At 38.9% G+C, this 23,650-nt stretch overlaps 1 protein-coding gene across 1 annotated transcript in view; it reads right to left on the bottom strand.

The window, feature by feature from the left end:
* Positions 1-23,650, bottom strand: part of DOK7 (docking protein 7) — a 69,956-nt gene that overhangs the window by 2,226 nt on the left and 44,080 nt on the right. Inside the window, exons 8-10 of the mRNA XM_082482642.1 lie at positions 13,407-13,449; positions 3,918-3,983; positions 2,768-2,839 (exon numbers count right to left, since the gene is read on the bottom strand). Coding sequence (XP_082338768.1) covers positions 2,768-2,839; positions 3,918-3,983; positions 13,407-13,449 — 181 coding nt within the window. The remainder of the gene's footprint in view (positions 1-2,767; positions 2,840-3,917; positions 3,984-13,406; positions 13,450-23,650) is intronic.

Raw genomic sequence — 23,650 nt, 5'->3', positions numbered from 1 at the left:
CAATGATGTCTCTATGTTGTGACAGAAAGCAAACACTATGCAGAAATTTTCAAACAGAAGCAATGTATGCAACACTACCTCACAAGGCTTCCAGCTCTAACTCAGGTTAGTAAAGCCTTATATGAAGAAACCTGTTCTAGGAGGATGTGAACTGTTGTATCATCTGCAAGACAGAAACCACTAGAAGTTCAGAAAGTATGTCCCAAAACCAGGGAATGAAGAGCTGTTCAAAGCAAGGGCAAAGCAAGACTGAGGAGACAATGTTGACAGTTTCCCTGCACTGAGTCGAAAAAGATAGGAATGATACCCAGTGGCGACAGACCAAGTAACTAAAGACTTTAATTGCAGGAAAAAAGTAGAAGATTAGACAGTTGGAAAACCTTTCTAATTGTAAAGATCATAAGAACGCCAGAGGAAATCCCACAGAGTTGAAGAATTTCTGCATCTAGAAATTTCTGAAAAAGAGATAGACTAACACCTACCAGGAAACAGTTCTCTATAAAGCAATTCTGACTTAAAGACAACTTTTTTGTCTACTGGATGAATTCTCAAGGCCTCTTCTAGTCCTGCTTTCAATTATTCTAATCCTGTCAGAAGTGAAACTAAGAGAGAAAGCGGGAGACCCAAATACAAACCTGTATTCCCTCTGTGCTTGTGCAAGGCTTTGAGTCACATTCTCATTGTCCTACTCAGCAAGCTAGTCATTACCTGCCTGTCCAGTCCAGTTGAAGTTTTTACCCTCAAATGCTTTCTGCTGTTAAGTCAAATTGGGACAGAGGAGTGCAGAGGAAAAATGGTAACACTTTCAGGTTCTCCTTCTCCCTGAAGGTCTCCCTTTAAGCCCTTCCTTGTCCCCACATAAAACTTGTATCAAAGCTTTATTCATCCAAATCCCTACTTTTCTTTTCCACCAATTCAGACACTGTTGAGATGTGAATGGAGAGGCAGTAGGTGCTCAAGGATTTTTAAAGCCCAGGAGAAAATGACTTCATATATCCAACCAACAGCAGCTGTGAATGACCATTAGGGGGAACCTTTTCTTCTTCTCAGACTGTGCTATGAATAGCAGAGATAACTCACAAAAAGTCAGGCAACAGGAAGAGTTGTCAGAGGCTACAGCAGGTTCCTGGATAACAGAATCTCTCCAGGCTTAAGCTATTTAAATGAAAGGAGTCTACTATGCAGTCCAAAATTTTAAAAGCCTGGAAAGTTGGCCGGTTTTCTGACAGATTTTCATAAAGAAAACATAGGAACATCCATGAAGGAACCAAACATTTTTCTGACCATCAGACTTCAAGTTGTTGTTCCAAAGCCAGGTGTTAGAAATAAAATGAAGAGGACAAAAAAAAAAAAAATCCAACAGAAGAAATTTCTATATCCTCATCAAAAGCCATTCTCAGAAATTATTCTCAATTATTTCAAAGGTATTTCAAAGGAATTTGGCCTGACTATGCCAAAAGAGATTCACCAGAACCATAACCTTGAAAACCTGCATCCCAAATAGTTACAGTTGTAAGCAAATGACAGTCTTAAGGACTAATACAGTCATGAATAGTCATGAAGGAAAAGATAATTTATGAGATCTTTCTATAGGTTGTTAAAGTGATGTAGCAGGAGTTGACGTGAAGTCTCCTCAAAGCTAGCTAGCATGAAAACTAGTAAACTTCTCTATAGAGCTAAATAGTTGAAAGGTTTCAGGAAGCTGAATGTCATACCCAGCGCAGACGAGACAAGTGATTTCCCTGAGAACTAAAAAAAGACACATGGAGAAAAATATATTAATTGGTAGGGCTTTGTGCAAGAAAAGCAAAAGAAAAACACAGAACAAAGAAACCCTGGCAACAATTGAATATTCTTCTCGAAGGAAAAAAAAACAAACCAAGAACAAAGTGGGGCAAACTGGAATGGAAGGAAAGGAAAAGTCTTCTGTTGTTTAGTCTGTGCTGTCTTAATAGAAACTGTGCTTTCTTTGTAAACATAGAAATATTTGGCTTTTCATTTTCCCTTCAAACAAACAAAAAAAAACCCCTCATTAGACACTAAAAACTGGCTTATATTTGTTTGAAGAGAAAAGTTTATTTGAAAAGTACAAGACAGTCAAAAGCTCCTCCTAAGAAAACAAGGCACACAGAGAGAGCAATGGACAAAGACAGCGCTTTCAGTGGTCCTTTCTGAGTGGACAGAGGAAGAAGATGCTTAACAAGAGGGGTCAGAGGATCAGAATTTGAGATCATTAAGGAGGGAGAGTTTGGGAGAAAACCAGACCAAAAATGCACTTGGAGACATTCTGAAAGAATTGGCAGAATTATCATGACTGCTTGAGGAGAAAGGGGGAAAGGTAGGAAGGAAAAAAGATAGTCAAGCAAATAACAGGAGAAGAGTAAAAGAGAAAATGCAGTGGCATTGAAATGAGGAGAAAAAGGAAGAAAAATGTAGCATGACTGGGGAGGGAAGAGGAGAATTATATTGGAAACTAGTATTACAGCCTTTCCTTCAGCAAGTGTTAGTTATTCATAATTCCTACCCTATGTAGGCACCATTCTCAAAAATGTGTGATAAATAACACGGAAAGGAAACCAACACCATAAACACAGCCCTGAGATAAGTGTATGTGCGTGCGTGAGCACACCTGCAAAGCTGACATGTTCAAAGGGCAACGCCTCAAAAACAAAGATTTAAAGGAGAGCACAACAAAAAAGGAAAAGGAAAAAGAAACAGGAGATGTTAGTGTCCTCTGATGCAACTGGCCACAAAGACTTGTACTCACCAGGTTCCTCAGGGCAAGTAGGAGTTCCGGGTTCTGCAGGAAGTGTCAGCAGCTCATAACCACCCTTAGGACCTAGAATACAGGGACATCATCAACAACTTTGGATTTAGGAATTTGCACAATGAAAACAAAGCATATGATTTTCTGGTTTTCACTTGTAACCTTCTAATCTGAATAATCATACTGAAAAGTCTCAGAAAGTATAAACAGTGGCTACTGTTGACTTTTCTGTGGTGGTGATGCCAGCATTTTCTAATGAGTGCAACAGCAAGGAAATAAATGTTAGGACGTTTTTACAAGTATTCACACTGAAGGCCACTGAAGTCAACAGTGTGCTTTGCTGTACATCGATGTGAGGGCAAAGCTGTCTTGAATGTATGAATCAGGGAGAAGTGAGTGGGTGATCTTGGGAGCATCTGGAAGACTCTTGTTAAAATTCCACCTCCAGCATGATGGCTAACTTCTTGATTTCTGACAAAGCTCTGTAGAGAATGCTTAAACTAGCCCTTCCAAAGATTTTTTTTTGCACTTTCCAAGTGCAAATCATCATCTTTGCAAGAAGCCAGGTTGCACAACATCATCGGTCCTTCCAGAGCACTAAGCTGAAAAACGATGCCCAGGTTCCCTCATGATTTCAGACTCCACCCCAGTTCAAACAAGGCAAGGAAAAATGCTATGCCCATAGATTGAACATACTTGGATTAATTTTGAATGACAAACACTCATAATTTTATCTGCTGCTGTTGTTTCTTTCTCCATTATCATGAAGAAGTATCTTCAAATGTGGTGGGTTTTTTTTTTCCCACCACCTCATTGCTAGAGTACAGGATTTCTCAGGGCCTGAGGTGGGTTTTTTTGGTGGGTGCCCTTTGTTAGAGTGCTGGCAGCATTTTACCGCTGTGAATAAGATTACTGCCTATGCTCTGACACTTATCTCATCTGTCACTGCCTCTTCTAAACTTATCCCATCTGTCAATGCCTTTCTAACAAAAGCCCTGCAAAGCAAAAAACCCCAAAGAAATATGTAAGTCCTACAATAGGGAGTCAAGCCATATATTACCTTTAACATTTGCTGAAGTTTAAAATAATTTAAGTTTAAATTAATTTAAATTTACATGCACACACGTACCTCATTACCACTTATACTTACCAGCTTGAAGACTGTGCCCTCTATGTACTTTCAAAGACCCAGAAGCTGCCATGACAGAAGCACCGCCTGTTTCCAAAGAGAGATATTCACATTAAATCTAAATGCCTGTTGCTATTATTAGATATCTGCGGTGCATCAGCATTTTTAGTACATGTTTCTGAAACATCAAGAAAATTTTCAATAAGAAGTAGAAGTCATTGTTCTTCATTTAAGCAATATTCCTTTTTTTTTGCTAAATTCTTTGTCCTGATATTGTGGCATTATAATCTAATTTTGTTGCTTCCTTTCTTTAGAAAGAAATGATGCCTTCTGTAAAAATTCAGAATACTGGTCTCCCTGTTTGTGGTGAGTACTACCTTACAGAGACAGTCGTCTTGAACCGAGATGTAAAATGGCGATGAAAACTGAGTGGGGAGTTGCCTTTGCAATCCATAATGCAGCTCTAAAACCTTGTCAGACCGAATCCAAAACCTATTGAAGTTAATGGGAAGAACTGCATCACACTTCAGTAGTCCACCATCCGGTTTTAGACATGCATGCATACACTGGGGCAGGGTGAAGGGTAGGCGAAGGACCTAGCTTCCATGGGGTTTGAATCCAGGTCATAGCTGGTGCTTGTGAAATACCGTTCCAAGTGTTACAGCCAGGAAAGCTCTACTGAGGGCATGCCAGGTGGCACAGTCGGTCACCTTTCCCCAGCCCTATTCAGATCAGCAGGAAGCTGTCCCAGGTACAGTGTTAGACACGGAAGTTTAAGGAAACAAGAGCTAGGAATTCGGAAACCTACAGAGTGGTACGCATGTGTCAGCGGTACGCTTCTATCAGGAATCGTGTGGCCAGCAGGACAAGGAGAGTGATCACCCCTCTGTACTTGGCACCGGTGAGGCCACACCTCAAATACTGTGTTAAGTTTTGGGCCCCTCACTACAAGAAAGACTTTGAGGTGCTGGAGCGAGTCCAGAGAAGGGCAACAAAGCTGGTGAGGGGTCAAGAGCACAAGTCTTACAAGGACCAGCTGAGGGAACTGGGGTTGTTTAGCCCACAGAAAAGGAGGCTGAGGGGAGACCTTATTGCTCTCTACAACTACCTGAAGGGAGGTTGTAGCGAGGCGGGGGTCGGTCTCTTCTCCCAAGTAACAAGTGATAGAACAAGAGGAAATGGTCTCAAGTTGCACCAGGGGAGGTTTAGATAGGAAAATAGGAACAATTTCTTCACCAAAAGGGTTGTCAAGCACTGGAACAGGCTGCCCAGGGAAGTGGTTGAGTCACCACCCCTGGAAGCAGATGTGACACTCAAGGACATGGTATAAAGGGGTTTGGCTGTGTAGGTTTAAAGTTGGACTCGATGACCTTAAGGGTCTTTTCCAAACTAAATGTTTCTATGATTCTATGTGGTGTGGTTTGTCTACATACACACATCCTTTCTTTCTTTAACCAGCAAACCAATCAGCATTATACCTGCCTGTTCGGTTAGCATTATCCCTATCCAGCCATGAATGTCTTGTCTCTATTGTTGTCACCATGGCCACCTTAATCAGGATGAGTGGCATTTATTTCCTCACATGAATAATTTCAAGGGAACTTCTTGTGCAAGTAAACGTTACTTAACAGAAGGTGGGAGGCTGTGCTTCTGAGGAACCCTGCCACTGGTGACAGGGCAGCTGTGCCTTGTGCTGCTGGGTGTTGGGGATCAGGTATAAAATTAACACTCTTTTCTACAGTGATGAATAGTCTCTGAGCAGGTGAGAGACTTCTCCACAAATTGTTTTTAAAATAGCATCCAAAAATTACTGTGATTCTTACACAACATGAAGAAATTCTATAAGATAAAATAGCAGTTTCAAATAGCTAAGAAATCTGGATGACATAGGAATTGAAAGAAAATGGCCATTTCTTAATTTTTCTCCTGCATAAATGAAACATTCATAGACTTTTTTTCTAATTCTAATAAGTTCCATGTTTATAAAATTATTCTTATACTTTTATAAAGTAAAACTAAACAAAAGCATTTAATGAGGAAAATGGATTAAAAAATAATAAACACCCATTTCAAAACCGCACAACTGAACCTTTAGTTTTGCACTCTTTGGGTACACAAAAGTATATATAAGGTAATCTAAGGGTACAATTTTCAAGCATACGGCACTGACAAACTGATTTTGTAGTTTAACAAATCAGATCGGATTGTAGAATCTCTACATTCTCTGGTGAGTACTTAACCACTAAAAATATTGTTCAAAATCTTGTTTTTAACAAGACTGCTTATATAAATATATATAAAAATAAGACAGAAAGTATGATGCTCTGGACTAGCTGATTTACTTATTTTCCTTCTTCTTACCCCAGAGCATCCTCTTTCTGCATTATTAAGAATATCAGAACATGCTTTATGCAGCTGAAAGCCTTACCTTAGATTGAAGATTATAGATATACGCTAATTGCAGCTTCATCACAAAACTGGTGTGGGGTATTTTTCTCCCTCAAAAACTGAATGTGATTCAATAGAAATCATTCCACAGGAAACATGGATTTTTAAGCAACATTTTTAGGATATTGCGCACACCAGGAAAAGGGAAGGAGATTTAAAATAATAATATATTCCAAATTATTTATGGTTAAGATGAAGTTTTCCCATTTGTAGTTGGTTTAAAAGAACTATGTTAATGCTTCAGGATTTGACCTGTTGCATTTTCTTCATTTTCAAATCTGGCAACTAACAAATATTTACATAGTCAAATCTCTCATGGATTTTTTTTTTGAAGCTTTGAACTGCGTCATATAAACACATGTCAACAGAGAGTGACCTAGACATTTTTTTCCTTCTTCTTTACGTCTGTCATGTAAACTGGTTTGTTTCTTATTTATGAATCCTAGGACAACACTTGCAGGAATGGAAAAAACAAGTTAGCAAGATAAATTTCCAAACATATAAAGCATCCAGCAGGAGGCAGATGCTCCCTTCCATCACTCTTCTTCTCTTCACAGAATTTTCAGACTTGGAAGGGACCTCTAGAGATCATCTAGTCCAACTCCCCTGCTAAAGCAGGATTGCCTAGAGTACATTAGAGCACCTCTTACAAGGGCTTGTTAAGAACAACTTTTTCAGTTTCCCCTGCCATCCGGTTCTGTGTGGCTGACTCGCTCAAGTTTTTGTTAAAACTGAGTGGCTCATCAAGAGAGTTATTTCTGTTCTACTTTTCTCAGTGTGGAAGAGGAAGAAGATATTCAAAATGCGACAAAATGAAAACGTGCTGCAGAATATTTTTCATTCCTACATATGATTAGATTCAAATGTCTGATGTTTCCCAATGAAGACAACCTCTATTTGAAACATTTTTCTAACTTGATAGTCATTTCTTTATGCCCATTCTTCAAAAATAAGCCCAGTTTACAGCACATGTGTACGAGAAAGAGCCATGAAAAAAAATTAACAAATGAGAGGGAAGCTGGAATACACACTATAAACTAAGACCAGAGAGTTTACACTTTCAAATCCTGTCGCCTATCATTATATGGCCAGTGAGCACACACATGCAACACTAAACTGCATTTATCAAGCGATCACTTCTCACTGCCCAGCCTCTACTTTGCCTTCACGGAGTAGGCGACAAACTCTGCAGGTCTGGGCTATTAAATTTGCTGACAAGGAGTCAGGACAGAAGAAAACACTATGCTCTACAATAAATTCCTGCTTCTTATTGAATTAAAACTACCTTTATGATGAAGTACTTTGATGCACTCAGCCAAGCAACATTTCCATCTCCTCCTTTGAAAACAGATATCTTGCTTAAAAGAGCATCCAAAGCCGAGAACTACTGATTGACGGGAGAAATACTGCAAGTACACCAGGAGGTTTTATCATGTAAATATAATAAAAGACTTCCTGGCGCTGTATAATTGCCCTATAAAACTTCCCTAGGTTTGTTACTCTTCATATATTTTCTACTATACAAATGGCCTTATCTGCAATACATAAAAGCTGAAGGGGATGCTTAAAAATGCTTATTTGCTCTACAGATTTTACCGTATTTGGAAATGCCTCCCCTCTCTCTAACAGTCAACTTCAGAAGTAGTAAAATCACTCGAAATTAGAAATGCATTCAAGCACAGTGACGGTTGAAATATTGCTCCACAAAGATGTCTGTTTAGAGTGTCCAAAAAAATCACAGAGGATCTGACTACCTCTAGCTAATATTCATCTTCCCACGCTGTAGGCCCACTCCAGCCCAGTCTCCCATCCGTAAAAATGCAAGTGTTAAGCTAGAATCACGGCTATTTTCCTGTACCAGGAAACAGTGTCTGTTCTTTGAAAAAGATCCTACGAGGATGATTTACATACATTTGCTCCAAAAATCTTGATGCATCTGAAGCTCAGGATCTACACTGGCTAAGAATGAAGATCACATACGGATTGATCTTAACAGAAAAAAAAAAAAAAAGCTGAAATAATCGCTATGTTTGCAAACAGGGTTCCTCACCTTTGTGTTCTAGAAGGCTGGGATATGTACTTTCCCCACATTTCAGTTGTCAGAGGAGGCATGGGGAAGCAAATCAGGAATACAGAAAAGGCAGAACTAGAGGGTCACTGTGACATGGACTTACCACCTTGTGTCACCCCCAAAATGGGAAAAGGAACCTGCTGAGCCTGCTCAGCCCAGAGGATGAAGCAGCAGCATTTGGATCACTCACTAGCATAGGGTTTCGCCGCAGTGGCTTTTTTTTTTCCCCTCCTGTCAGGCCCTAGTAATTCAGAGAGCCACCAAGGCCAAGGTTTAGCTTGTAAATGCAATATGTATTTTAATCAGCTTACTTAAGTCACTTTTTCTGAGCTCCTATTTTTCTTCCCCCACAGAATTATTTTCAGTGCACTTATAAAACAGACCACAATCAAGAAAGAACATGTCATATTATGGCAGGGGTTTATTAATCATTTTCTCATTATAATAATGCTCTCCTATTACAGTGTTTAGCCCTATGAGGTATGACATATTTACAGTGGCCACTGTTCAGCGCACAGTCCTTTATTGGCCCAATAAAAGTAACATAGCGTAATTTGTCTTCCTACATCTGAAGTGTTGGCAACATATTTTCTGAAAAAAAAAAAATAAATCGTGAATTATAAAATATTTTCAACCTAAGCAACAACAACCAACACAGCACGGCCCAGATTCTTCTTTCTCACTGCTCTCAATTAATTCCTTGAAAGCTTATTCCTAAGCTTGGAATAGAAGTATCAGGCTGCATAGGTTCACAATAAAATTTTAAAAATGCATGAAAGAAAGCCTGTTTTTCCATCATAAAAGCTAAGCTGTCAAACAGCTGAGTTCATTTTCAGCACCCATCACCCGTTATATACTTAATTTTATTCTTCCTTTTTATCTCCCTACCTTGACTCCCTATCTACCTAAGAACAATTTAATAGAGATACAATCTTTGTAATCAGCATTCAGCTGACGTTTCAGATGAATCCCAATCCTCAGCATTGTTTTATGTTTATTCCCTAATTCATCCCCCCAGAACATTTCCCGTCAAGCATTCTGTAAGTTTGGTATTACAAGCAAAGTGGCTGTCAGATAGCAAGAGTGTCTGTGGCAATGCTGATGAATTTGCTGCTGTGGAATATGGAAAAAAAATGGAACTGCACAGGCAAAAAGAAAAGAAAAGAGAATTTAAAAGTCACAAAACTTAACAATATTAAATGCTTCCACGGGAGGATATTTGTTAACTTATTTTCCCATTCAGCTATTGATTTTTGCAATGCCAGAGCCTCCAGCACAGAAGAAGAGGGAGATCACACCTCCCACTATAGATGTGTAATTTGAGTGCTGAAATGCCCAAAGCTGGGTCTGGCTCTTGGGAATGCCCAGGCAATCAGCTTCCCTGTAGCTAATGGGAAGGGACAAAAGCTTCTGAAATATGGTGCATAAAATGTCTTCTCCAGGGATTGCATAGGGACCCTAAGCACTTCTGCAAACTCATTCCAGCTCCCATTTAGCCTCTCTAAATAGGAGTCTTGGGATTCAGACTGCTCAGTTCACTTGGAAGAGCTGGCAAACAAGGACAAAAATAGTTGCATTTTTTCCCTCCCTACAAAATAACCTCATGGTTTAAACATCATTGATAAAACGTGAAAACTGTTACGGAGTTCTACTCAACTGAGAACATCCAAATATTTTAGAAGAGAGCATGAAGACATTATAAGTAAGGACTGGAGGTTCCTATCTAAGCTGTTGCAGTGAAGTAGAAAGGGGCACAAGTTTTAAGTATCAGGCCTAAATCACAGCGAGAAACACCGCAATTGTTAGGAAATACATTCTAAATGTAAGACTAGCAAAAGACTTCAGATGATTTAAAGTGGATTAAGGATTCTCACTGCAGAACATGCTAAACAAACACCTCTCAGACATACACACAGAAGTACATCCCAACGGCAGGGCAGAGGTTTGAGCTAGAGAATGCCTTCAGCCCTGTTTTTCCTACAGTACTTTGATTTATAGTACCAGAAAGATAATCAAGATAATGATGAGCTCTTCAGCGCACCATTCTGTGAAGCAATGTGCTGTCTTTTGGTTCCACCTCTCAACACTGAATGTGCATCTCATTTGTGATCCCTTAATTCAAAACACAGAAGCAGCTCCTGAGAAAAGGACCTACATATATATCTCTGCAATTGCATCCACTAGATCATGCTACAGAATTTCCTAAGCATTCAAGAGAAACTCTGTATAGGTCCCATGAGAACTTCTTAGACCAAATGTACTAAACTTAGGTGCCTCCAGAATCCAGCAGTCTCAGAAATCAGGAAATCTGAATCACATTTTTGAACCTCTGTCCTCTCATGGTATTTTAAGGTCCATAATAACCATAAATGCAGTCTATTATATTTAAGAGCCAGCATTCCCACATCATACAACTCCAAAGAATCCCTTACCTTGATCTGTACTACAAAGCTATGATAACAATAGGACCACTTTCCTCCTACAAATGCAAGCAATCTAATTCAGTCTCTCTTTCTAATCAGTCTTTACAAAGTTATTTATAACAAAGGCAACCAAATTATTTAAACTAGAATTAAATGATTCACCCCAGCTTGTTTTTTCGATCTACTGATACAATTCAGAATTGTTGCTGCATTTATGAACACTTTTAGCTTGCCATTACTTAGACACATTTCTCTGAAGTTGCTGAGTCTATTGCTCAGTATGTATAACTAACAGTAGAAAGGGAATATCACCCACATTCACTACCAATAAACTGAAAAATGTTTAAACAATTGATCCTGATTCTTTAACTCCAGTTCTTGCTACAGGACTGAGGCATTCAAGAGCAACATGTGGGCACCTGTAGCACTGGAAGTGGGTTTGCATTCATAAAATAAAATACAGCCCTTTCTGCGATAAAAAAAGGAATGTCGTTATGACTAAGTCGACTGCTACACTAGCAAATATAACTGTGTATTGGGTCAGCGTACAATCATTCATGCTAGTAAAGGTATCTTGCCATGTAGACGCTCAAGACAGGTTTTGAAAGCAGTTACCTCAAGTTAGAGTGCCCTTATGTCATCCTCGGCAATGGATTAAAAAATGATAATAGAGAAACCTGGAAAAGTTCTAATGCTGTTCCTTCAGTCTGACAGAACTGTTTGAATAACTGCTCGGCACCCGGGGACCTTCAGTTAACGGCTTGGATTAAAGATGGTGGAAACAAAACATTCAAAGGCTACAGTATTATTTTAAAAGCTTTGCAATGTCAAGTTCAATTACACTTGAAATGTTCACATATATAAAAGACAATACTTTAAAATGAAATATCTGAAGATAATAAAAATGCGACAAGACAGAAAAAACATGGGGTTTGTTTGTATTTTGAAAAATAGTGTAGTATTGAAGAATAAAGTTCTACAGGTATATGAGAGCATCTAAGAGATGAAACCCCACAAAGATAGCTAAAAACTTCAGTCAACTGGCTTTAGGTGCTGCATTTATACTTATTTCAACAAGTGTTCAGTTCTTTTCTTAAACAATATTTACCCAGTGCACCAGATGTGAAAACCCACCCACTCAAATTTCTTCAGTCTTATATCTTCCCTTTCTGTTGATCTAAAAATTTGTCCTATATTTCTACATTTCCAATTTGCTTAATGATGGGTTTTATCAAAACATCTATTTCCATCATCTGCGTGAATAGTCTGAGATTAAGTTTTTGTCAAATATTATTTTCATCCACAATTAATTTGCCACTGAAACTAATGCAGAAATAATACTGTGCCCACCACACACGGCTGTAGACCCAAGCTCCCCTGTATTTACACACACTTTAATCATAAGTGCTCTGTTTTCCATGGGTTGATTAGAGGACTAGAAACCTGAGTATCAGAAGGAAAGATAAAATTAGAGTTAACGATCCAATTTGTGCTTCTACTTACACATCTATAAATCAAGACTAATTTTACTGACTCGAGTGGAATAACTAGGAACAAGATCTGCTAAATGCTTCTGGATTTTCTCCTGCTAAGACAGACAAAGGAGTAGAGTTACTTATGACCTTCTCCAGAGACACCTTCCAATCCTAGGTATCTTACTGGGTTTGTTCACACAAGTATCAACCAGCTGTACTTCTTTACTTATTTGCCAGGGTTTTTAAAAGTAATAATGAAACCCAAGCACAAAAAGCTGTTCTACGTCTCTTGGAAGCAGGCAACCCGGTAATTTAATGGATTTACTGAATTATCAGGTAAACAGTTTGAGGAATATAAAGATGTTTAAGACATTAAACAAATTCTTTGCACAGAAGTCTCGAAGAAACAAAATGGAGAGAGTACAAAAAAATGCAAATAATTATGAAATGTTATTTTTGGAGTAAAAAGATGATACAAAGGGTGCCAGACCAGTTTGGCTGCATCAAACAGAGAACCCCAAATGACCAACACGTTCTACTGATGGGCAGATTTACAATGCAAAGACAGTCAGCATGTTACCTTTGCCTAAATAATCTTTCCAGGCCAGATACTCAGCTTCCTCCCTTTACTGACTTGTCTGTCAGTCAGTAGTTCCACTGACACGAGAGAAGCATCTCCATGTTGCCTCTGGTAAGGAAGTATTCCTGTGGTTTTGTGTTATTTATAAAACTTGGTATACACAGTGAATGTATAAATCAAGTTTCCCCTTGGTGTTAATATAGCCTAAAAAGAACACTTCTTGATGTTCTTCAACTACCTAGGTAGAAAAAACACTAAACAACTTTATATGGAAACTGACAACTTTGCACCTCTTTAGATTACCAAAGGAAGGGCAAACAAATACATTAATTTTTGCAACCAAAGATACTACAAATTATAATGCATTTCATATTATTCAGTCATGAATTGCAACAGCAAAACCACCCACCGACAGGGTACCTCTCAATATAGCCTTCCATAAATCTGTTTCTCATCACAATTTGGGACTTAAGCGTTATTCTTTAACAAAGCAAATAACTAAATGGCTCCTACCTGGTATAGCTGGTAAGACTCCAGACTGTAGTATTGCTGTTCCCTAAAGAAAACAGAAAATTTTAGAATGAAAAATCTTTGCAAGAAATAGAAACTTTACAAAATATAGGCAGAATGGCAGAGAAATCACTTCACCATCACAAAAGCTTAACACGTGGTTTTAAAATCCAGAATAGACACAAAGGTGTTCAGATTTACAGGTGTTCAGAACACGCATAAGTTGCAAAACCTTTGTGTACCTTAATAAAGGCTAATTAACTTGACTTTGGGTGCTTTGCAGCACTGTAGCAGGAACGGTGAAGCTTAGCTCTATTGAACTAGTCTTGAATTAAACAGCAAAAAAGCAAGGAAAATTGATATTCAGAGGCAGATGAGACCAAGTCGGAGTAACATGTAAATTAAGGCCATGTCTATATTTGCTTAAAATGGTAGGTGCTGTGAACAGACAAAAGCCTGGTGTGCTTCTGACTCAGGTCCATGAAGCTCACATATTTTATCCTTGAATTCAGAGTGCCTACAAATCCCGCCTGTGACATCAGAGTCTTTCTAGAAAAGCTTTGTGCCATCTCAGATGTATCACTTTGCCGGTGCCATGTTGGTACGACGGCAGCTAAGGCACATCAAAGCAGTCAGGCATAGAGTACCAGCACCCATTCACACTTAAGAGTAAGTGTGTTCCCAAACACACTGGCAGGCCAGGTTTCTCCCCAGCTATATTATCTACATCAATCAAAGCTGATCTGGAGGACGCTCCGGCACTTCCATCTCCAGATAGTATCAAGGCTGCTCCTGCACTGCAACATCAAGTCAGTCTGGTCTGTGCTGCTGACCAACACTCTGCCGAAGAGATGTCTTTTATTATGTGACCTTGGCAAGAACAAGAATTCATCATCACGATTCTTTTCTTTTGAGAAATAAATGTGTCTTCCAGACTTTGAAGTAGAAAAACGCTATATACCTATTAAAGCTGAGCAATAACACTGCTCAATTCCAAAGCAATAAAATTCCATTTTATATAACACCTGACAGTAATTTTCATCACCTAAATACACAGACTTGTGACCTCTGATAACTCTCCATGTCCTATGCTTTCTTATAAAGTGGTGGCTTTTCAGACACACTCAGGACTTTACATGTACTTTACATATATCTTCACCCTATACAGGCACTGTGTTGACTTCTCAAAATTTCTCAACAGGAAACAAAATAGATTATTTACTTATTAATCCATGTAGAAGTTCAAGTCTAATACTAATTCCTGCACAACATTTTCTTAAGGCAAACATATTAAGACATCAAGCTCATTATATGTGACCATCACAAAAAACTTTCAGAGCTATCAACGAGATCCAACTTCAGCTAAAGTAGGTGGAAAGGCTTTTTTTGGTTTTGATGGACCTTGCAATGAACCAGAAAAAGATTAGAAAACATTATACTGATTCCATTTCAGCCAATAGAATATATATTAGAAGAGCTTAATAGGAACAATTAGGGTAGGGAGGTGGTCTAAGTTTTTTATAAAATACAGTTGTGAAATCTGCAACACAGAACAACTTTCAACAGTGGAACAACACAGGACATATGGCATATTCTGCCTGATCCTATTGCAAACATGGAATCTGGAGCTTCGGTATTTACTTGAGCTTTTATGCTAGCTGAATATTTTAATATATGAGACACTGAATTTGAGCAACTGTTTAAAGTAGAAATAGAAGGGAGGGGGAGGAAATCAGAAATATGGTCAAGATCTCATTTCTGAAACAGAAAAATCATCCCAGAGCATTTCAGAAAAAGAGCACTTCATTAATTTAACCACAGTGGATGTTATTTGTTCCTATAGTTACTGTTTGCCATCACAGAAGTTGCTACTTTCATTTGAGGAATATGCAGAAGTATCTGCACCGATGAAGGACAGAGGACTTCACAGTCCATTATGAGCAATATTCTGTATATTTAGGTAACAGTATTTTCCCATTACAATAGGAACTTCTATGATTTATTTTCTGTCACTATTATTTATAGCAGACTTGAAAAATGCTTTTTTCCTGCCTCCAGTATCTTGTTAGGGGTTTACTAATACAGAATATCAAAAAATTATTTCCCCGACTTCGGTTCTGTCTGTGGATGTCAAGCAGATTATGCTGCTTCTGAAGGTTGCATCTGTTACCTTACTGAATGGAACAGAAAGCGACAGACTGCAGTGTTGAAATGTATAAAATTCAAATCTTGCCAATGAGAAAAGGATCTCACAACTTTCTGGCAACTTTATTTGCTTTTAAAAATAAAGATTTTTTGTGTTGTTGTAATTTGTGGGGTACGAGGGAGAACTGTATGTTACATAGTTCACAAAGTCAATCAAAAATTGTTTTGGGAAGGGGAAAAAAAAAAATACCTTTATCTTCCTCACCTTTGCCTCTAGATTCATTAATCTGCACGGCCTTGCTGTCATGGTGCATGAAACTAGATAGCAAGTTGGAAATATATTTTTAACTCCCTTTCCATAAATGCATTACAAATCAGAATACCTTAAATTGTGGCAAAAACATAGACAGAAATGAAGTAGAGAAAGCAGAAAACCTGAAAGGAAATTGAAAGCTCTTTGAAGAAAGAAGGGCGTTTCGGTTCCTTGTTTACACATAATCTCCCAGAGAGGAGTCCTCTTTCATCATTACGGATGTTGCAGGCAACAGTAATGCAAAGAAGCGAAGAATAAACTGCATGTTTTTGTAATGATTGGGTTTCTTCTCACCTTATAACAACATTATTTGCAAAATAGCATACGGTCCTAGTTGCTAAACAGCTCTGTTCCCCCTGTAAATTCAAGCTATAACTACTTGATTTAACTGCAAGTTAGGTTTTGCTGCTTTTCCCTCCTCTCAGTGTTGCATAAGTATAGCAATTCTGCAAGAATGAGGATTAAAAAGTCAGCAATGCTGAACTACTAAAACCATTTCAGTCGCAGGACCTTTTTTTTTGGTAATGTGATGCTTAATGCAAGTTAAAATCAATCAGCAGGGCTCTTTGACCTCTGAACGTGAGGGAGAATTCAAACCACCATTTGCCTTTTATTCTGTGCATCATATATGACACAGAAATAACTGAAAATTAAAGAGATCCTTTTGTTAACATAGGTACAGTTTGTTCAACAATGGAGTCTTATTTCATGCCTGGAACTCCTAGTCACTCTTATAAAATAAATTCTAAAAAAGTTTTTCACAAAAATGTACAGATTAGGCATGATGAGAAAATTGATAAGGGCTAGACAGGTAATATCAAAGGAATATACGTTCAAAGTCATTAAGATTAGACTATACTTGACAAAGAAAGATGCAAGAACCAAACGAAGGTTAGGTGTGTGAAATTACATCAGATGTGGGACACTGATAAAATATCACTGAAATTATAGTAAATAGACAAAAGACAACGAATACATAAAAGAATCAGATGTGATTAGATAAAAAAAAGTCTGATAATAAAAAGTAAAACCAGTCTTTTGTTATCAAGTGATTTTTCCACTGTAAGGTGGTGGTCTTCATTTCAATTTCAATATGTCATATTCTATTATTTCTGCATCTCTGAGGCCTCCTGCTGCAATCCTTTGTAAGAGAGAGACTTCACTAACGTATAGTGGTTACCACTAAGGCAACTCAGTAGAAAGACATGCTTTTGGCAGTAAGAGAAACTTTTAAAATTATTCTGGCATAATATACAAACGTAAATGCATGGTTTGCAAATGCAAAGTATAATACATATCTCAGCCTACCACATGATTACATCAAAGAAGAAAAGGGGTAAGTGACCTCACTTAAATAATATGCTTTTGTTATGCCTGCTATGATATTCAGACAATAACTAATAAAGTGAGTATCTAAATCCTGCATATCTCTTAATATTATTCATAAATATAAGCTAAACCTCTTTCTAACATAGTTTCTTTTATCTGTGACCCAAGAGCCGAGTGCTGAAGGGTGTGATGCCCGGTTGTTAGTTTGAACAACCTCACCACTACAACACCCACAAGTAAACAGATATGTACCACTTGTGTATCACACACCATGAACTACATGTCCAGAGCTATTTTAACTCTGGTAGTGATCTGGCTGCTGCCAGATGACATTCATTTTTGATGTTCTGCTTCCAAATATCTTGGGTCAGGTTCAATGATAGATGTTAGGAGAACCCACTAGTTTGATACGCTGTATCATTACTCATAGGTTAGCTCTGTTGCCCTAAACAGCTAAACAGAACCTAAGCCTTGGCATTTATTTCTGTGTGTGCAAATAACCATCACATTACATAATCCTTTTTACAGTCAAAATGGGATTATTCCCCCCACCCCCGGGTATATTTGGTATATCTTTGTCTTTTTCTCCCCCCTCTTTTTTTAAGTTTCATTTTATTTCATTCAAAGTTTCATTCACTTTAAATTTCATGAAATACATGATTTACCAAGGCGGTTACCAAATTACCAGACGCAAAAACTGTCCCATATAATGAGCAGCATGCCTACCTTTCTCTATAGACTCAAATCACTTCCCATGGACTACATACCCAATTCTGCTTCACTGCTGCCAATGGGAATTTTAGTCTTTGGACACAAGATCAGCCCCAAAGTCCAGATCTTCCAGTGTTAAGCTCCAAAGCAAGGAGCAAAGATTACTGTACTGTGCAATTTCCTATTGTTGGAAGAATTTTGCCAGATTCATAGTGACAAGAGGCATCGCAACTGCTTTGTAAGCTTATCTCCGTGGTATAAAAAAGGAGCCAGGAGCTTACAAGTCATATGGACAGAAAAAAACCAAGGGAAATATTGCCTTAAGACTAATCCCTCCCATTACAGGCTCTAGGGCTAGGAACAGATAGATAGCTGTTCCATAAAAAACATGTATTTTCAAAGAACTAAAACATTTTTGTTTCATACTTTTCCTCCTTAAAAGGAGGAAACCACACTTCCAAGAAAAAGTAGATCAGCTTCTGTAGACTGTAATGCTGAGCTGGGCTCCATCATCGCTGGCAAGAGGAACGAAATGCCATTTGCCTGATAACTGTCAACATTTCAGACACACCTCATCAGTCACAGCTTGCATCGTTCCCTTTGTGTATCTTTAGAAATAAAGCTTTTCTTTCAGCTCATCTAAGTTTGGCAGCTTTTTATAGCTCCATTATTCTGAACCTAGTAAGAGTTAGATGTACAGATTTTTAGGTGTCATTTGCATTAGTCTAAGTACATCTGTGAAGTTTTACCCCAATATGGGTCCTCAGACTGGAAGAAGAAAGGCTCAACATAAATGAGAGGCTCCCAGATTCTTCTTGTTATGACTGAGGAATTCATGCACAACAGTAATAGAAGCAACTATTTGCACGGTGAGATTTTTATTCAGCACATAGCAAAAATGCACTCATAAACAGAGAGGGTTGATTATGACATTGGTCAGCTGCTTAATTTTCATGGAGAATATGATCTAGATTTTTTTTTTCTCCTTTGCGTTCCTTTATTTTAAAGCTATTGTGCACTAACAAGACCATGCAAAATATTCAGTTTTTCAAGAGAAAGCCCCCAAAGTCATGACTCCAAATCCAGAGAGTGGTCCCCGAAAAGCGGAAATTGTGAAGCAGGCTTCTCTAACAACGAACAAAGACTCTCATGCCTGCTGTATACAGCTGGTGGCCCTTCGTCACAATCCCTCTGACTGCTTCACGTAGTTCGTATGTCGAGGGAGGCAGCAGATTACAGTTACATTACACAGTTTGCGACGATAGTACCTTGAAGAGTCAGCAACTTCACAAAGGAGCAAAGGACACGCCAAGAAATTCTGAATGAAGATTTTTGAAATTAGCATCAATAGAAATCAAATGGAAAAGCGTCGATTGCTTTTGGAAAATGGAAAAGAAAAATTCTTGAACATGCCCGAAGTTCTGCAAAGCTCAGATATTTCGGCAAAAAGAAACCATTCTCTAATGAAACTGACAGTTAAGGCACCTTCGTTACGAGGATTAAAAGACTATGACTTATTATTGGAGCAAATCACCAGAAAACTTTAAAGCTGGAGTGCTTAGGCTGCCACAGGAAAAAAAAGAGTTCCCAGGAAAGGTTGATAAATACAGACATATGGAGCAACCCTTAAAGGTCATCTGCTTGAGGGGCTGTTTCACAATGCCCGGCAGTCCATCAGGTTCTGAACAAAAGATACAAAATTACTAAACTCTATAATCCTTGGTAACAACTCCAAATGAAACAGAAACTCCTGTCCGTGGCATGCTTCAGGTGCAGGGCTCCAGTTTCAGCCACAAACTTCTGATTACTCAGCTTCATCTGTCGCAAGCCAACTGTCGGCTTACAGAAAGATTGCTGAAGTCAGTTCAGAAACATCTCAGTTTGCTCAGCCAAGCCCAAACATCCGCTATTTTCTGAAGCATGAAGCTGGCGATTTCAGCGGCACTGGCGTTCTGTGCTCTGTGTCGCATTAAAATACGCCTACCTGTGGGATAATCACAGCCCAACTCATCTACAAGTTTCAGGTGTTGTTTAAACGAGAGATGAGAAAGACTAGAAAGTATTGTTTAGTTCTAGTCCAGATTTGTGTACCCATCTTCCCTCTCTCATGTTTTCACAGAACTCTTCAGTTGTGATTGTGATAGGCTTCTGTTGAGAGGGGCCTTCTGCTTTGTGCTGTGGGTTTCCCACCCACCCCCAGCCATGAGCCGTTTGTCACCCAATCCAGAACATGACCATCGGCATCAGAATATGACCATTAGCTCCGAAAGTGACACACCTGCCCTTTAGCATGCTCTGAAATGGTCAGTTCGAGGGAGAGAAAGAAAAGCTGGGCTGAGCCCTCTGCCACGGCCACCACAAACGCCGGTACCTGGATCCAGCTGCCCAGCCTCCACCCTCAGATAAAAGCCACCTCCGGCTGCCAGCTAACAGCAACAGCCCTGAAATTCAGCTGGTGGGAGTCTCGGTTGCAACGCCGACGGGTCAAATTTCAAGCTACTGATAGTACTTGGGCATGGGGAAGCTGACACAGCAACGAGGCACATGATTTGCTCTTGTCTTTTGCTTTTCAAAAGCAGACCTAGAATTACTACATACCAGAGAGTCACACTAGGAGTGTGCTGAACAACTGCACGGTAATGCAATTACACAGTCACATATCATTTTTTCCACGGGACATCTGCCCCGTTCGCTGCACGAGAGGGACACATGTGTGGGTAAAACCAAGATGGCATGAGCAGCTGTAAATCTGTCAATTCCTTAACAGTGAGGAGCTTAACTTTTCAACCTAAATAACATCCTTTTAACATCACATACATATCTCATTATGTACAAAAGCATTCAGACAGAATTCTAGAGGAAACAGCTATGCAATACCATTCAATGCATATAAAATATCTGGTGTAAACATATCACTGAAGTTTGTGTCTGTTTCCAGGCACTACTACAAGTCAAGCTTGCACACTTGCTAGATAAAAAGAACAGTCAAGAGCACATACAGCTGCCCCAAAGCCATAAAACTCGCCCCAAGCAGACAGCAAAGCCTGAAGGCACGTAACACCAAACCATCATAAACTCTCCTACCACCGATATCAGCTAGTCAGCCTGGTGTTACAGAGAAATGCCCAAAACCGCAACAACTTAAGAAACATAAATAAAATAAAAACACTCTGCCACCTCCCTCAAACACAGATTGGGGTTTTGTCTTACAGTTTTTTAAACTAGTTTCATAAGGTTTGAGTTTCTCATGGTATGATGGTTCCAGATCAAACAATATTATTAAATACTTCTGTGATTTTGAGAGTCTCCTACTTAACCACAGGTGAAAATCAGAAGCACTGTTTTTTCTACAGGTAGAAGCACTTCATTATTTCATGGAGGTTTTGTAAGGACAGATACAGCAACAAGCTGCAGAGAGAGATACTGCAGTAACAAACCCTCTAGGCAGATCTGTACAAGCAACTCAAATGAAAAGGTGGGCACTAATGATTATGATATTGCTGAACAGATGATCTCACCTAAGCTTCCTGACAGACCCCACAGCACAAAGACACTGGAGCATGGTGAGAACACATTACACTCCCAATTCATGATACAGGAGGACTTTCATAGCAGGAACCTGGACTAGGCTGAGGAATTCAGCAAGCCAGGAGAAATGGCTAAGCCAGGCATAGCAAATTGCCTCCAAGACCAATTTTAATTCAATGTCTTTGATAAATACAGATGGCCGGAATTGGTGCAGGAGTGAGAAGGCAGGAACTAAAAACAATTCTTCACGAAAAATAAAAACACCATATGCAAATGTCATAGGGTATATTCATCAAACTCAACAACTAGGGCACAGCAACTCCTGATTTCAGAGCACAGAACACTGAACAAATACACCTGTGAATTAATGCTAGATACATAATAAAATGTATTAACATCAGTCTTCACTGCCTCATCTTTCACCACACGTATCTCATAAAAATCATTCTGCCATTCAGGACATGAAAGACTCTTTACACAATTGCCATTAGAATAAACCATCAAATACACTCAATTCAGAAATTATAACTTCTTTTTCTCCAACTGTGAGATCTAAGATCCAAGGCAGACACCTCTAACCTAAAGTTCAGCATATCATACGTTCTTAGGGCCAAAACAGACGGCCAGTTCCTCCAGGTAAAGAGAATCAGCTACATTGTTCCCCCTAACTCCTCAGTTGAGCTGTCGTGACTTACAGTAGCAGAACTTCTGTTCTGAAATTTTACAGAAAGGAACAATGTTTAATTTCAGCGTAAGACACCCAGCAGATTTTCTGATTCCAGGTAGCGTTGTCAGCTTTTTAGAGATGTTTTCCTAGCAACATTACATTCCCTTTTCCCCTTTCCAGAGCCTTGTTCAGCTAGGCTCCTGTTAGTTGAACCACCTCTCCTAAGGCACGTACAGAAACTCCAGCTGTAATGCTTAAGCAAAAGAGTTCAAAACACACATTTGTTCTGACTGTTGAAGGTTCAGCGGTGCACCCACAGCGCTGCTTTAAGCATCCACATTCTCACAGGCGAACATGAGTGCCGTGGTTCAGCACGCAGCTGAATAATAGTGCATGCAGTAGCTTTAGCCGTGCAAAAAGACGGGATGTGTTTCTCTTTTAGAAGTGGTAAGGCCTTTATGAATAGATAGATGTTTATGAACAATATAAATCAACATTAACTACAATAGGTTATATATTTGTATTCTTATAGAAAGACAGTAAAATTGCAGGCATCTGCTCCTACAGCTGTATTTCAACATGAAAAGAAGATTATTTAAAACTGAATTCAGTTCTGATAACTGGGGGAAAAACATCTTTCCTATTTATACCAAAAAACCTTTTCTTTTTCTTTTTGTCTTTTTTTGTTTGTTTTTTTTTTTTTTTTTTAAATAGAAATTGGCTCTTCTAAAGTCCTATCAAGTGCAATGGAACACAAAGTAATGTACACAGAGTCAAAAAGGCTTCAGTTCAGTGTATTCTGGTTTATATTCCATATATTGCAATTTCCAACAGGGGGTAGCATTACACTACTACAAGAACATTTGATATTTAAAATACACTCGGTTTGCCCACATTTGCTAATCTGACCTTCCTTCTACAATAGACCTGTTAATTTCCACTCATTCTGCACCAAGAGCAAACCACTCGAGGCAGAGACTCCAGCAAAATTACTGTACCGCTGAAAATAAGGCTCAGATGGGGCCCGAAGAGGTATGACTAACAGCAGACTTGACTCTACCGTGCAGATAAGCAGCAGTGTGGTGTTCTCATCTCACTCTTTTTTGCTCAGCATGTAAAAGAAACAGAAGAGGCAAGGTGCACATGGACTGGATGCAACACCTCAGGTCATCCATTTCTTTTGTATTTTAAAGTTCACGAGACTAACTGTGCCACCACTGAGCATCTCGGCACTGCAGAAATACCTGTGAAATTTGGAGGGCTTGCCAAATGGGAAGCGTTGTTCTACATTTTCTTAGAATGGCACACCCCAGTAGAAACAACAGAGTTCTGCTGCAGTAGGAGCATTAGCCCATTTCAAGATTTTAAAAGTAAATAGAAAAGTAATGTTTAGCAGGAAGTTTGGAGTGACTGAAAATAAATGAAGAGGACAATCTTTAGCACATGCACATATGCACACATGTAGTCACAAAGGGATTTAGGTATCCTTGCTCTCTTGATTAGCAAAGGAGTGATTTATGGCAAATCACCAAAAGAGACACGTAAATCAAAAGG

The sequence above is a fragment of the Vanellus vanellus genome, assembly GCF_965231255.1.
Source record: "Vanellus vanellus genome assembly, chromosome: 4".
Taxonomy (NCBI): domain Eukaryota; kingdom Metazoa; phylum Chordata; class Aves; order Charadriiformes; family Charadriidae; genus Vanellus; species Vanellus vanellus.
This window is presented reverse-complemented; position numbering and strand designations above follow the sequence as displayed.